This window comes from Rhinoraja longicauda, chromosome 5 (genome assembly GCF_053455715.1).
Source record: "Rhinoraja longicauda isolate Sanriku21f chromosome 5, sRhiLon1.1, whole genome shotgun sequence".
Lineage (NCBI taxonomy): Eukaryota > Metazoa > Chordata > Chondrichthyes > Rajiformes > Arhynchobatidae > Rhinoraja > Rhinoraja longicauda.
Window position 1 is genome coordinate 85,611,773 of NC_135957.1, and position 16,161 is coordinate 85,627,933.

The 16,161-nt window shown below is 46.9% G+C and overlaps 1 protein-coding gene across 1 annotated transcript in view; it reads left to right on the forward strand.

Annotated features, from left to right (window-relative positions):
• Positions 1–13,352, forward strand: part of cdc40 (cell division cycle 40 homolog (S. cerevisiae)) — a 128,925-nt gene extending 115,573 nt beyond the window's left edge. Inside the window, exons 13-15 of the mRNA XM_078399887.1 lie at positions 2,097–2,173; positions 5,923–6,067; positions 11,409–13,352. Coding sequence (XP_078256013.1) covers positions 2,097–2,173; positions 5,923–6,067; positions 11,409–11,586 — 400 coding nt within the window. The 3' untranslated portion in view covers positions 11,587–13,352. The remainder of the gene's footprint in view (positions 1–2,096; positions 2,174–5,922; positions 6,068–11,408) is intronic.
• Positions 13,353–16,161: the final 2,809 nt, after the last annotated feature.

A 16,161-nucleotide genomic window follows, 5' to 3' on the forward strand; every position in this document is an offset into this window, starting at 1 on the left:
CCTGGTAATATAACTTTTAACAGTATTGGCGTGATTTCCCCGTCTTTGTTGGAGATCCATTGCTGTGAATTCTGAAGAACAGATGGGGAGGGGAAGATGTAACTGGTTGTGGAATCACGTTGTACCTGGCCAAAATGTCAAAGAATAATGTGCTGGATGCGGAGGATGGTGGGGTAAAATATTACTGAAATTATATGAATTTCATCCAAAATGCATTTAAAAGAAATTGATCAGATTTAAATCGGAGCACTTTGAGACTCTTTTCCGTTTTGTGCTCAAGCAGTTATTACTTTAAATAATCTCAGTTGCAAAAAGATTTTTGGCATTAATTTCTTAGGTACAGCTGCAGCCATTCTCTTGAGATTCCTAAACATGGTCCTTTCTAAAAAAAACCACTCGAATGAATTTACATCATCATTGTCTCTTGCAGCGAACAAATAATTGCAATAGTTCTGTATTAAGATGTTCGTCATTTCTCCTTTGCTTTCATGGTCTGGTTTACCATCGAATGTAATCCTCAACTGAAATCATGCCCTCGTTTCCTATACTTTAGTTTCTGAGTTTTGGTTTTAGAGATACAATGCGGAAACAGGCCCCCTCGACCCACCGAGTCCGCGCCGACAGGCAATCCCCGCAACTTGTAAATAACTGTGAATTCTGCGGTTTTGGGGGATAAAAGGGGCTTAATTCTAGGGGCTGGTGTGACACGTTTCCACTGGCCCCGGAGTCCGCAACTCTGTGTGTGCTTTTAGAAACCTGTCTACGAGATCTCTAATAAACTAACAGGTAAAGTCTGTGCCGTCTCTGATTATTGTCATCCAACTGACTGCGAACACGAAGTCGAACTCGACACAACACTGGGACAATTTACATTTATACCAAGCCATTTATCCTACAGACCTCTTTGGAGTGTGGGAGGAAACCAAATGTCTCAGAGAAAACCCACGCGGTCACGGGGAGAACGTACAAATTCTGTACAGACAGCACCCGTAGTCGGGATGGAACCCGGGTCTCTGGAGCTGTAAGGCAGCAACTCTACCGCTGTGCTGCTGTACCGCCCCTATCACCGTACTTCTCTGGAGTGTTGCTGCATTTTAAAAATTAAAAGAAGCTGTTGTTGAGATTTCCTCTTGGATCGTCTATCCCACTCATTCATCACTCTGACAGATTGGCTGTTGCATGAGCACACTGCTTGTACTGTAAGGGCATTTAGATCACCACACCTTTGCAATCCGGGAATGAGTTGTCTGAACTTCAACAGAGCACATTGCGGCACAAGAACAGGCCTTTTGGCCCACAATGTGTGTGCCCAACATGATGCCAAGACCATCACTTATCTAACCGCGCATAACCCATATCCCTCCATTGCCTGCATATCCACCTGCCTATCCAAAAGTCTCTTAAACGCCATTAACATATCTGCTTGAACCACCAGCCCTCAGCAAAGTGTTCCAGGCACTCACCACCCTCTGTGTAAAACAAAACTTGCCACGTGCATCACCTTTAAGCTTTGCACCTTCCTTTAGTATCTGTGGAATTCTCTGCCTCAGAAGGCAGTGGAGGCCAATTCTCTGAATGCATTCAAGAGAGAGCTAGATAGAGCTCTTAAGGATAGCGGAGTCAGGGGGTATGGGGAGAAGGCAGGAACGGGGTACTGATTGAGAATGATCAGCCATGGTCACATTGAATGGCGGTGCTGGCTTGAAGGGCCGAATGGCCTCCTCCTGCACCTATTGTCTATTGTCTATAGTTTAGTTTTGAGGTACATCGTAGAAACAGGCCCATCGGCCCACCAAGTCGGCACTGACCAGCGATCACCCATACTCTAGTTCTATCCTGCACACCAGGAACAATTTGTTTAACCTACAAATTTCAATGTCGTTGGAGTATGGGAGGAAACCGGAGCATCCGGATGAAAACCATGCAGTCACAGGGAGAGCGTGCAAACTCCGGACAGACAGCACTGAACCCGGGTCTCTGGCGCTGTAAGGCGGTAACTCTACCGCTGCGCCACCATGCCAGGTCACTTGCCTTAAAGCTGTTTGAATTGTACGTTTCTTTCCATTGCCTTACTTGCCTGTGTTGTCATTCTACAGGGACATTCCCGTGGACTTCAAATACATCGCAGAGCCAAGTATGCACTCCATGCCTGCAGTAACACTGTCACCCAATGGTGAGTTTGTCATCTGTGACCGCCTGTGCTATCCTCAGCAGTTAGGCACAGCCGTCCTCATTAACAACTGTGCATTGGATGGATTGGGTCAGGACCCTCCCTCAGACTGAATTCAGCAAGCCCACCGGAAATGTCCTCCTACCCCTCTTGATTGGGGGTAGGAAGGAGTCGGGAGTGGGGGCAGGAGGAGGTTGAGTGGGGGCAGGAGGGGACTGGAGTCATGAGAGGAGGGGCTCTGGAGTGGGGAGGAAGGGTCTAGAGGGGAGGAAGGAGCCATGGAGCAGGGGGTCTGGAGTGGGGGGGGTAGATGGTGATATGGAGTGGGGGGGGGATGGTGATATGGAGTGGGGATGGGTGATGATATGGAGTGGGGCTGGTGATATGGAGTGGGGGGATGGTGATATGGAGTGGGGGTGGGTGGTGATATGGAGTGGGGGGATGGTGATATGGTAATATGGAGTGGGGGGATGGTGATATGGAGTGGGGGTGTGTGGTGATATGGAGTGTGGTCGGTGATATGGAGTGGGGGGGATGGTGATATGGAGTGGAGGGATGATGATATGGAGTGGGTGAGATGGTGATATGGAGTGGGGGGATGGTGATATGGAGTGGGGGGATGGTGATATGGAGTGGGGGGATGGTGATATGGAGTGGGGGGATGGTGATATGGAGTGGGGGGATGGTGATATGGAGTGGGGGGATGATGATATGGAGTGGGGGGCTGATGATATGGAGTGGGGGGTAGATGGTGATATGGAGTGGGGGGGTAGATGGAGATATGGAGTGGATTGTAGGTTGTGTCTGCAGTGAGAGTGGGCCTTCAGCGGGTATCAGAGGGGTTCTTCAATTCTCCAATGTCCCCTCGCCCTTTCTTGTACTACTTCTACCCCCCCCTCCTGCCTCCAGCACCACGTTGTACACACATTTCTTCCACTAAGCCGCCTTGTCGCCACTCCCCTTCACACCTGTCTCCTCCATCTCAGGTCAGCAGATAGAGAAACAGCGTTAACCTGTCAGGCCAACCAACGCCTTGTAATCAGAGACAGGAAACGTCAGAAACCAAACATGTTTTTGATTGCAGAGAAGGGGCGGGGTGAAGGGAACAGGGGGAATGATGGTTGTAGTGCAGAGATCGGGGGGGGGGGGGGGGAGTAACGCTGGGGGCAGTGCTGGCTCAGAGACGGGGGGGGGGGGTGAGGGTGATTTAATCACGGTTGTTCTGTCTGGTAGACATGTAAATCACGGAGGTGAAAGATGTCAGCGCACAGTGTGGACGGTATGATTGTAATCATGTGTGGCATTTTCGCTGACTGGATAGCTCGCGACAAAGAGCATTTCACTGTACCTCAGTACACATGGCAATAGTAAACTAAACTAAACTGCCCTGGGTAGAAGATTCAAGAATTAGAGGACTTAGGTTTATGTTGAGAGGGGAAAGATTTAATAGGAACCCGAGGGGGAACTGTTTCACACAGAGGGTGCCAGAGTTAATTGAGGTGGGTATACATACACCTGTCACCCATTCCTTCTCTCCTGAGATGCTGCATGACCTGCTGAGTTACTCCAGCATTTTGTGGAATAAATACCTTCGATTTGTACCAGCATCTGCAGTTATTTTCATACACTGGGTATACATACATGCAGATTCAGGGCCAGTTTCTTCCCAGCTGTTATCAGGCAACTGAACCGTCCTCTCATCAACTAGTGGGTGGTTCTGACCTCCCATCTACCTCATTGGAAACCTTCGTACTGCCTTGAATCGGACTTTACTGGGCTTTATCTTGCATTAAACGTTAAGGGATTTGGTCGGAACGCGGGCAAATGGGACTAGCTTAGATGGAGCATCTTAGTCAGCATGGATGAGTGGGGCTAAAGTGCCTGTTCCCGGCCCATTAAGACTCTGTAACCCCATGATGGAAGATCATTGACCTGAAACATCAACTCCAATTCTCCTTCCCCCAGACTGACGTGGCCGCATCTGCCATTTCCTGCAGCTTCTGCTTCCATTTAGAACTTCAAGCATCGGCGGTCATGTTGCTATTCTGTGGTATTATTATATTGTGATAGGAATCAAAGTGTTCCTGTTTCACAAAATGCTGGAGTAACTCAGCAGCTCAGGCAGCATCTCAGGAGAGAAGGAATGGGTGACGTTTCGGGTCGAGACCCTTCTTCAGACTGAAGAAGGGTCTCGACCCAGAAACGTCACCCATTCCTTCTCTCCTGAGATGCTGCCTGACCCACAGAGTTACTCCAGCATTCTGTGAAATAAATACCTTCGATTTGTACCAGCATCTGCAGTTATTTTCTTACAAAGTGTTCCTGTTGATAAGCAAAGAACAAAAGTGGAGTGGGGGGGGGTGGGGGGGAGGGAGGGGAGCAGGAAAGGATGGGAATTGTTTGCAACATAGGAATATCTCCAGAGTACCATCTGCACCCTCACCCCTGCCGAGAAGATGTTGTTACGGTTCGAGCAGCTTACATGAATGTTTATATTATGACTGAGAATAACACATGGGGACACAAGATGGTTTTTTTTTACTGTAAATACACATTATTGGAACCAGCTGCAGGAATTTAAGTCTTCTGGCACAAGATGTTGTCAAGCTGGAAAGATTTAAGATAATGTAAGGTGTTAAGGGATAGGTGCAGAATTAGAACATTCAGCCCATCAAGAATACTCTGCCATTCAATCATGGCTGATCTATCTCTCCCTCCTAACCCCATTCTCCGGCCTTCTCCCCATAACCCCTAACACCCGTACTAATCAAGAATCTGTGACAAAGAATTGCACAGATTCACTACCCTCTGACTAAAGAAATTTCTCCTCATCTCCTTCCTAAAAGAATGTCCTTTAATTCTGAGGCTATGACCTCTGGTCCTGGACTCATCCACTAGTGGAAACATCCTCTCCACTTCCAAGCCAGGACTTGAGTGTCTGAGCTGTAGGGAGAGATTGAGTAGGCTGGGTTTCTATGCCTTGGAGCATAGGAAGATGAGGGGTGATCTTGTAGAGGTGTATAAAATCATGAGAGGAATAGATCGAGTAGATGCACAGAGTTGCTGGCTCAGATTAGGAGAATTGAGGACCAGAGGACATAGGTTTAAGGTGAAGGGGAAAAGATTTAATAGTAATCTGAGCGGTAACTTTTTCACACAAAGGGTGGTGGGTGTATGGAACAAGCTGCCAGAGGAGGTAGCTGGAGCTGGGACTATAGCAATGTTTAAGAAAGTTAGACAGATACATGGATAGGACAGGTTTGGAGGGATATTGGCCAAACGCTGGCAGGTGGGACTAGTGTAGATGGGACATGTTGGCCGGTGTGGACAAGTTGGGCCGAGGGGCCTGTTTCCACACTGTATCACCCTATGACTAAGAATCTGCTGCTTAACCTGATAACTGTTGATAGACACAAAGTGCTGGAGTAACGCAATGGGTCAGACAGCATCTCTGGAGAAAAAGGATGGGCAATGTTTCGGGCCATGTGTCATCGAGATTTAGATCTTCCCTGAGTGGAGCCACTTTACAGCTCACATCCCAATACTCTGTGACTGGATGCACGTACAGTAACAAGAACTAGTCACCGTAGAATAACCTCTACAGAAGGAGGCAAAAAACTCCGATGCTCCTTCCGAATCCGACCTCGATTGCAGAAATTACACTGGAACTCTAAATGTTAACGTGTATATATCTGATTAACTGGTGCACAAAATAATGGATCTAATTATTTTCTCTTTTGGTTTTTGTGTAGGAAAGTGGCTAGCCTGCCAATCAATGGATAATCAGATTTTAATCTTTGGAGCGCAAAACAGATTCCGACTGAACAAGAAGAAGATCTTCAAGGGCCACATGGTGGCTGGTTATGCCTGTCAAGTGGATTTTTCCCCTGATATGAGGTGAGTTTATGGAATATATGATTTCTGATTTGCTATTGTTTTTAAATAATACTTTTCAAATTTGGAGTATTGCGTGCAGTTCTGGTCGCCACATTGCAGGAAGTTCATAGGAGCAGAATTAGGTCATTCGGCCCGTCAAATCTACTCCGCCATTCAATCATGGCTGATCTATCTCTCCCTCCTAATCCCATTCTCCTGCCTTCTCCCCATAATCCCTGACACCCGTACTGATCAAGAATCTATTTTCTAAGCTGTCCACAGGTGCTGCCTGATCCGCTGTTTTCTAATCTGTCAATCTCCGCCTTTAAAATATCCACTGACTTGGCCTCCACAGCCTTCTGCGGCAAAGAATTCCACAGATTCACCGCCCTCTGACTTAACAAATATTCCTTCCCATCTCCTTTCCAAAGGTAGGATGTGGAGGCATTGTGCAGAGGAGGCTTATCAGAATTCTGCCTGGATTAGAAACGTAGAAAATAGGTGCAGGAGGAGGCCATTCGGTCCTTCGAGCCAGCACCGCCATTCATTGTGATCATGGCTGATCATCCACAATCAGTAACCCGTGCCTGCCTTCTCCCCATATCCCTTGATTCCGCTAGCCCCCAGAGCTCTATCTAACTCTGTTTTAAATTCATCCATTGAATTGGCCTCCACTGCCCTCTGTGGCAGAGAATTCCACAAATTCACAACTCTCTGGGTGAGAAAGTTTCTTCTCACCTCAGTTTTAAATGGCCTCCCCTTCATTCTTAGACTGTGTGGCCCCTGGTTCTGGACTCCCCCAACATTGGGAACATTTTTCCTGCATCTAGCTTGTCCAGTCCTTTTATAATTTTATACGTCTCTATAAGATCCCCTCTCATCCTTCTAAACTCCAGTGAATACAAGCCCAGTTGTTCCAATCTTTCCTCGTATGACAGTCCCGCCATCCCAGGGATTAACCTCGTGAACTTACACTGCACTGCCTCAGCAGCAAGGATGTCCTATTAACTACGAGAGGTTGGACAGAATTGGATTGTTTCCTCTGTAATGCTGGAGGTTGAGGGGAGATCTGAAATATAAAATTATTAGAAGCATAGAAAGGGTGGACGGTCAGAAGCTTTTTATTAGGATGGAAAAATCAAATGCTAGAAGGCATGACTTTAAGGTGAGAGAGGCAAAGTCCCATGAAGCTGCATCATAGCTTCCTGCTCTTACACTCAGTGCCATGACCAATGACCTGGGAATTGTTGGTGTCTTGAGTATTTAGTTTGGAGATACAGCACGGATACAGGCCTTTCGGCCCACCGAGTCCGTGCCGACCAGCGATCCCCACACATTGACACTATCCGACATTCACAAGGAGCAATTTACATTTATATCAAGCCGATTGTCCTACAAAGCTTGTACGTCTTTGGAGTGTGGGAGGAAACCGAAGATCAGTGGAATTCTCTGCCGCAGAAGGCAGTGGAGGCCAATTCCCTGGATACTTTCAAGAAAGAGTTAGATAGAGCTCTTAATGATAGCGGAGTCAGGGGGTATGGGGAGAAGGCAGGAACGGGGTACTGATTGTGGATGATCAGCCATGATCACATTGAATGACGGTGCTGGCTCGAAGGGCCGAATGGCCTCCTCCTGCGTCTATTGTTTATTGTCTATTATCTCGGAGAAAACCCACGCAGGTCACGGGGAGAAGGTACAAACTCCATACAGACAGCACCCGTAGTCGGGATGGAACCCGGGTCTCTGGCGCTGTGAGGTAGTAGGTTCACCGCTACGCCACCGTGCTGCCCGAAGGTATTGCCTGAAAGTATGTATGATTATTACCCGCCCCTAACGGACGTTAATCCAAAGACACTCCAAAGACGTACAGGTATGGGCTGGGCAAATGTAAAAATTGTCCCTAGTGGGTGTAGGATAGTGTTAGTGTGCGAGGATCGCTGGGCGGCGCGGACCCGGTTGGCCAAAAGGGCCTGTTTCTGCACTGTATCTCTAAATCTAAATCTAAATCTAATCGCTTGGACCATTTGTTGGGGCAGATGACTACACTTGACCGAGGGCCACACTCACAGACGTAAGGGGATGGAGATTCCAGATTCCAAATCCCTGAAAGGCATTAGTCAACAAGACAGGCTTTTAAAGCAATCTATTAATTATGCGGCTTGTTAACATCATGTGCACTGGCATTTTATTCCAAATTTATTTGTCTCTCTGAATGTAAAAGTCAGTGGGATTCACGCCCACGTCAGTAGATTAATATTCCACACTCTGGATATCTCAAGAAATTGCACCACAATGTGTTGTTTGTGTGGTATTGTCTGAATAATCGGCTGTAAGCTCCTGCTGACAGAAACAAATGTGGCAATGGAACAAATAATAGCTGCATGAGTAATCGAACTTGGAAGGTATTCGTAAAATGCCAGTAAAATGTTACTTTGAAAATCAAACTTTAACTGATAAGGAGACACACAAGAAACTTCAAGTGCAGAAGTCTTGAGCAAAACGCATTGCTGGGGTAACCTGGATCATAAGCTGCAGAAAAGATTTACCACAATGTTGGCAGGGAGAGGTTGAGTAGGCTGGGTCTCTATTCCTTGGAGCGCAGGAGGATGAGGGGTGATCTTATAGAGGTGTACAAAATCATGAGAGGAATAGATCGGGTAGACGCACAGAGTCTCTTGCCAAGAGTAGGGGAATCGAGGACCAGAGGTTTAAGGGGAGGGGGGGGGGGGGAGATTTAATAGGAACCTGAGGAATAACTTTTTCACGTAAAGGGTGGTGGGTGTATGGAACAAAGCTGCTGGAGGAGGTAGTTGAGGCTGGGACTATCGCAACGTTTAAGAAGCATTTAGATAGGTACATTGATAGGACAGGTTTAGAGGGATGTGGGCTAAACTCAGGCAGGAGGAACTAGTGTCGATGGAGCATGTTGGTCGGCACGGGCAGGTTGGACTGAAGGGCCAGTTTCCACGCTGTGTGACTCCATGACTCAAGGACCAAGAGGGATGAGCAGCAATTGCTGGCTGTACCAGGGATAGACCTCGTGCCACAAGTGATAGCACGCACAACAAGCATTTCACTGAGCCTCTCTGTACATGTGACAGTAAATTGATTGAGTGAAAGATGCACCATGGAAACTACACCGCTCTGAGAGCGAGTGGGTTGTTTGTGCTGGGCGGCACAGTGGTACAGCTGTAAACCTGCTGCCTTACAGCACCAAGGGCTCGGGTTCCACCCTGACTACGGGTGCTGTCTCTACGGAGCTTGTACGTTCTCTCTGTGACCGCGTGGGTTTCCTCCAGGTGCTCCGGTTTCCTCCCACACTCCAGACGTGCAGGTTTGTAGGTTAATTGACTTGTGTAAATTGTAAATTGTCCCTAGCTTGTGGGATAGTGTTAGTGTGCAGGGTGATCGCTGTTCAGCATGGACTCGGTGGGCCGAAGAACCTGTTTCCACGCTGTCTCTTTAAAGTTGGCCTTCATAACGAGAGGATTTCAGTATAGGAGTAAAGAGGTTCTTCTGCCGTTGTATAGGGCCCTGGTAAGACCACATCTGGAGTATTGTGTACAGTTTTGGTCTCCTAATTTAGGAAGGACATCCTTGTAATTGTGGCAGTGCAGCGTAGGTTCACGAGATTGATCCCTGGGATGGCGGGACTGTCATATGAGGAAATTGAAAAGACTTGGCTTGTATTCACTGGAGTTTAGGAGGATGAGAGGGGATCTTATAGAGACTGTAGGAGCTATACCTCCATTCCATCCCCGAGCAGTAATGGCGATCGAAGTTGGACTTTGAGAAGGTATAGAAACTGCCATTACAGAGACATATACAATTATAAAAGGACTGGACAAGCTAGATGCAGGAAAAATGTTCCCAATGTTGCGGGAGTCCAGAACCAGGGGCCACAGTCTTAGAATAAAGGGGAGGCCATTTAAAACTGAGGTGAGAAGGAACTTTTTCACCCAGAGAGTTGTGAATTTGTGGAATTCTCTGCCACAGAGGGCAGTGGAGGCCAATTCACTGGATGGATTTAAGAGAGAGTTAGATAGAGCTCTAGGGGCTAGTGGAATCAAGGGGTATGGGGAGAAGGCAGGCACAGGTTACTGATTGTGGATGATCAGCCATGATCACAATGAATGGCGGTGCTGGCTCGAAGGGCCGAATGGCCTCCTGCACCTATTTTCCATGTTTCTAAGTCTAAAAGTAAAAGGGAGGAATCCAGGAGCACCTAGTTTAAACCCACACAGTGACAGGGAGAACATGCAAACTCCAAGATTAGGATCGAAGATTAGGATCACTAAACCTTCAGAGGCAGCGGCTCCACCAGCTAGGCACTGTGCCACCTCACATAAAAAACATGAAGAATACATTATAAAAAAGGTATAAGCATAAAACAGAATCAAATTATTGGGGACTTGAAAAGTGTGTATGCATTTTTCACCTTGAGATGGACATTCTCGTTTCGTTACAAAGAGATCTGGGTGTCCTAGTGCATCAGTCACTGAAAGGAAGCATGCAGGTCCAGCAGGCAGTGAAGAAAGCCAATGGAATGTTGGCCTTCATAACAAGAGGAGTTGAGTATAGGAGCAAAGAGGTCCTTCTACAGTTGTACAGGGCCCTGGTGAGACCTGGAGTACTGTGTGCAGTTTTGGTCTCCAAATTTGAGGAAGGATATTCTTGCTATTGAGGGCGTGCAGCGTAGGTTTACTAGGTTAATTCCCGGAATGGCGGGACTGTCGTACGTTGAAAGACTGGAGCGGCTAGGCTTGTATACACTGGAATTTAGAAGGATGAGAGGGGATCTTATCGAAACATATAAGATTATTAAGGGGTTGGACACGTTAGAGGCAGGAAACATGTTCCCAATGTTGGGGGAGTCCAGAACCAGGGGCCACAGTTTAAGAATAAGGGGTAGGCCATTTAGAACGGAGATGAGGAAAAACGTTTTCAGTCAGAGAGTTGTAAATCTGTGGAATTCACTGCCTCAGAAGGTAGTGGAGGCCAAGTCTCTGAATGCATTCAAGAGAGAGCTGGATAGAGCTCTTAAGGATAGCGGAGTCAGGGGGTATGGGGAGAAGGCAGGAACGGGGTACTGATTGAGAATGATCAGCCATGATCACATTGAATGGCGGTGCTAGATCGAAGGGCCGAAAGGCCTCCTCCTGCACCTATTGTCTATTGTCTATTATCAACCACACCATAAAAAACACGAGGAATACATTTAAAAAAAGGTATAAGCATAAAACAGAATCAAATTATTGGGGACTTGAAAAGTGTGTATGCATTTGTCACCTTGAGATGGACATTCTCGTTTCGTTACTGCACCCTCTGCTGCGTACTCTAATCCCGTCTTTTGTTTGAACAGCTACGTTGCTTCAGGTGACGCCGATGGGAAGCTGAACATCTGGGACTGGAAGACGACCAAACTGTACAGCAGAATCAAGGCGCACGACAAGGTGTGCATCAGCGCTATCTGGCACCCCCACGAGACATCCAAAGTCATTACGTGTGGTTGGGACGGGCAGATCAAGCTGTGGGACTGAAGCCGTTTCCTGGAACTCCCCGCATTCTCCTGGCACCAGCGCACTCAAGGAACGGCCTGGAAGCCTTGCGATAAATGCTTGGGCAGATACCTACCTCGTGGCTAAAGCCGCTGACGTTCCCGAGAAAAACTGAGACAGGAGGTTCGAGACCCATCTACTAGTATTTTAATATCAATTTGAATAGTCTTCAACAGCCAAATAAACTGTTCAGTACTGTTTTTATTCCACACGTTATTTTGAATCTGTGTTGTTCCGGGGGTTCGGATTCAAATTGGAAGGAGCAAGATAAAGGAGGATTTTGAATACATGACTTCAAAGAGTCGTTTGATGCAAAGAACAGAACTATCATGCAGTGCCTCTGTCGGGCCAAGGCAGTCAAAGATTCCTCAGAGAATTGCGGTATCTTCAAAGAATCTACTGTCCTTTTAATGTAGGAATATTATTCAATGCAATTGCTGCTTGTGACTGACTAAATGAAACTTGGGGCACCATTCCCTTGTATTACAGCGCAGTGTATTATTAAATGGAAACTAGATTATGCCTACAGACTTATTAATTAAATAGGAACAAGCAATTCAGAAATGGTTCATTTCTGAGGTAGTTAGTTGTCAAAGCTGCACCAATTACAGGGAAAAGTAGTCATTTTACTTGTCTAGCAATTTGATCGTGATTATATCTCATTAATGAAATTGACTTTTCTTTGAATATATCATTCAGAAATTGGAAGTATTGACTGTTTCAAGACTTAATATTTACTGTAGGATTACAGTTTTGCTACAAAGGGCTTTTTAAAAATTGTTTTGCTTCTTTCGATTGTAAAATTAATGCAATCCTAATTACAAACTTGCACATTTGTCCTTCGGTAGGGCGGTAGAGGTAGAGTTGTTACCTAGCTGTGCCAGAGTTCTGGGTTCGATCCCGACTACGGGCGCTGTCTGTACGGAGTTTGTACGTTCTCCCTGTGACCTGTGTGGGTTTTCTCCGAGATCTTCGGTTTCCTCCCACACTCCAAAGACGTGCATGTTTGTAGGTTAATTGGCTTGGTGTAAATGTAAGTTGTCCTTAGTGTGTGTAGGATAGTGTTAATGTGGGGTTCGCTGGTCGGTGCGGACTCGGTGGGCCGAAGGGCCTGTTTCTGCGCTGTATCTCTAAACCAAACTGCACTGAACATAGAGTTAGTTGCAAACTTTTACGCGACGTGGAGTTTAGAACTGCAAGCTGGCAATGACACTGCATACCTTTCAATGTAGTCAAGTCCATGAATCAAAGACAGTACTCCAGATGCTGTAAATCTGAAATATCAATGAAAAATATGGATATACTCAGCAGGACAGCTTGTCAGAGAGAAACTAAGTTAATATTTCAGGCTGTTTTCTTTTCAACTGAATTGGAAAATATTACAGGACCTCTTCACGTCCCGATGTTTATTCTCTGATGGGAAGTGCTATCTGTTTTTTCCTCTCTCGATACAACCTGGCAAGTTGAGTGCTTCCAGCATTCTCTGTTTGGATCATTTGCACGACTGAAAGAACCAGAAAGAATAGTATCCAGTGCCTCATGGATGTGGAACTCAGGGGCTTGAGGCGAAGGCCACAGATACTGGCAGTCCCAGTTCCCCCGTGGAAATATTTAAATTATTTTTATGCCGAATGATTAATAAGAATTTATTTTTTGACACTGGTGAACTGTGCTGATTTAGCAGTAAGCTGAATTAAAAGGGTCTTTCTTTTAAACAATGCTTTTTGTCATATTGTGCATCCCAATAAATGTGCTTTTCTATGGTTATAATGCGTCTGTGCATGTGTGTGTGTGTGTGTGTGTGTCTAGGCACATTTGTTTCGATTTACATTTAGAGATACAGCGCAGAAACAGGCCCTTCGGCCCACCGGGTCCGCGCCGCCCAGCGATCCCCGCACACTAACACCATCCTACACCCACTAGGGACAATTTTTACATTTGCCCAGCCAATTAACCTGCAAACCTGTACGTCTTTGGAGTGTGGGAGGAAACCGAAGATCTCGGAGAAAACCCACGCGGGTCACGGGGAGAACGTACAAACTCCGTACAGACGGCGCCCGTAGTCAGGATCGAACCTGAGTCTCCGGCGCTGCATTCGCTGAAAGGCAGCAACTCTACCGCTGCGCCACTGTGTTTCACTGGCATGTTGGTTCAGAGCATCAGTTTACGGTTGACGTCGTAAAAGGACAAGGTTCGTGGTTAAATGTCAGGCAGTCCACTTTGGCAGGGAACAAAAGGCATTTTACAGAGGAAAATTGCCCTTGAACTTTACTGCCCTGAAAACCAACTACTTGATTTTTTTTGTAAAGCTCAAAGATGCCAGAACTTGTGATCTGGGTTGTTAATAATCACTGTGCACTATATATGACATTGGAAGGTCAGGCTGACTGGTTCTTTGTAATATGACACAGATTCGTAGATCCTGACAGAGCACTCAGTACGCAGGCTGTGGTGCAGTTTGTACAAAGTTATCTCGTGTATAAAATCGTCAGAGGAATCGTTCGGGTAGTTGCATGTTAGGAATGGGTGACGTTTCGCATCAAGACCCTCCGGAATGAGAGTCGGGGGGACTTATAGACAATAGGTACAGGAGGATGCCATTCGGCCCTTTGAGCCATATAATTGGGTTCTAATCTGACTACGGGTGCTGTCTGTGCGGAGTTTGTACCTTCTCCCCGTGACCTGCGTGGGTTTTCTCCGGGTGCTCCGGTTTCCTCCCACACTCCAAAGATGTGCAGGTTTGTAGGTTAATTGGCTTTGGTAAAGATTGTAAATTGTCCCTAGTGTGTGTAGGATAGTGCTCGTGTACGGGGTGATCTCTGGTCGGCGCGGACTCGGTGGGCCGATGGGCCTGTTTCCGCGTTGTGTCTCTAAACTCTAAACTAAACTAAATCTGAAATTCCTTGGCTTTTATAATCGTTGCAGGTCATGGATAGGTGACGTTTCAAGTCTGAAGAAGGAACCCGACCTGAAACATCACCTATCCATGTTCTCCAGAGATGCTGATTTACTCCAGCACTTGTTCTAACCATTATTACATGTCAATATACATCTTCCCACAACCTGAATGAAGCCAATTTATTTGCTTGTGGGGAGACGCCTGGCAAAGGCATTGCTTTCTCAGACTGTACCCTTTGCCTGTGGTTTCACACAAATCCCATTCCACTGGTATTAAACTTCCGTGCACTGGTCTACAATGGTTTACACCTCTGCTGCCAAGAGCCAGCGTGGGCGTGGAGCCAGATTCCACCTGAAATGAGCAAGAGATTTTGCATGGGTCAGATCTGAATCCTTGCTTTCTGACTTCGGGCAGTATTTCCATGCCGAACAGATGTGTCTTTATGTCTAAATGATCCACTGGAGATCTCAGCTCCCTGCAGTGTATCTCACCAGCGATTTGATTCAGTTTGGAGATGTAGCAAAGACCTAGTCCCTTTGGCCCAATAAGTCCACACAGTTGGATGGATACTCATTGCCCTGCAGTTAGATCAGAGAGCCAGAGAATTGGTCAGACTTTCTTTTTAGACTTTTAGAGATATAGCGCGGAAACAGGCCCTTCGGCCCACCGAGTCCGTGCTGGCCACCGATCCCCGCACACTAACACTATCCTACGCACTAGAGACTTTTACAATTTTTACCAACGCCAATTAATCTACAAACGCCTTTGGAGTGTGGGAGGAAACCGGAGCACCCGGAGAAAAATCACGCGGTCACATGGAGAACGTAAAAACTCTATAGACAGCATCCATGGCCTCCTCCATTGTCAGAGTGAGGCCCAGCGCAAATTGGAGGAACAGCAGCTCATATTTCGCTCGGGTAGTTTACACCCCAGCGGCATGAACATTGACTTCTCTAACTTCAGATAGTCCCCGCTTTCCCTCTCTATCCCCTCCCCTTTCCCAGTTCTCCCACTAGTCTTCCTGTCTCCGACTACATTCTATCTTTGTCCCGCTCTCTCCCCTGTCATCAGCCTGAAGAAGGGTCTCGACCCGAAACGTCACCCGTTCCTTCTCTCCTGAGATGCTGCCTGACCCGCTGCGTTACTCAGGCATTGTGTGTCTACCCATGGTCAGGTTGTAAGCTGGGTCTCTGGCGTTGTAAGGCAGCAACTCTACCGCTGCGCCATTATGGCTCTGGCAAAGGCCAGTCATCTGAGTGCAACAGCCCTGTCGGTCCCAGCCCCTCAATCTTTCCTCGTTCCAGACACTGCACTTGTCAACAAGCCTGTTCCTCCAGGTGGTAAGAATAGGAAGGCAGAGTATTATCTGAATGGTGTCAAGTTAGGAAAATGGGACGTACAACGTGATCTGGGTGTCCTAGTGCATCAGTCACTGAAAGGAAGCATGCAGGTACAGCAGGCAGTGAAGAAAGACAATGGAATGTTGGCCTTCATAATAAGAGGAGTTGAGTATAGGAGCAAAGAGGTCCTTCTACAGTTGTACAGGGCCCTGGTGAGACCTGGAGTACCGTGTGCAGTTTTGGTCTCCAAATTTGAGGAAGGATATTCTTGCTATTGAGGGCGTGCAGCGTAGGTTTACTAGGTTAATTCCCGGAATG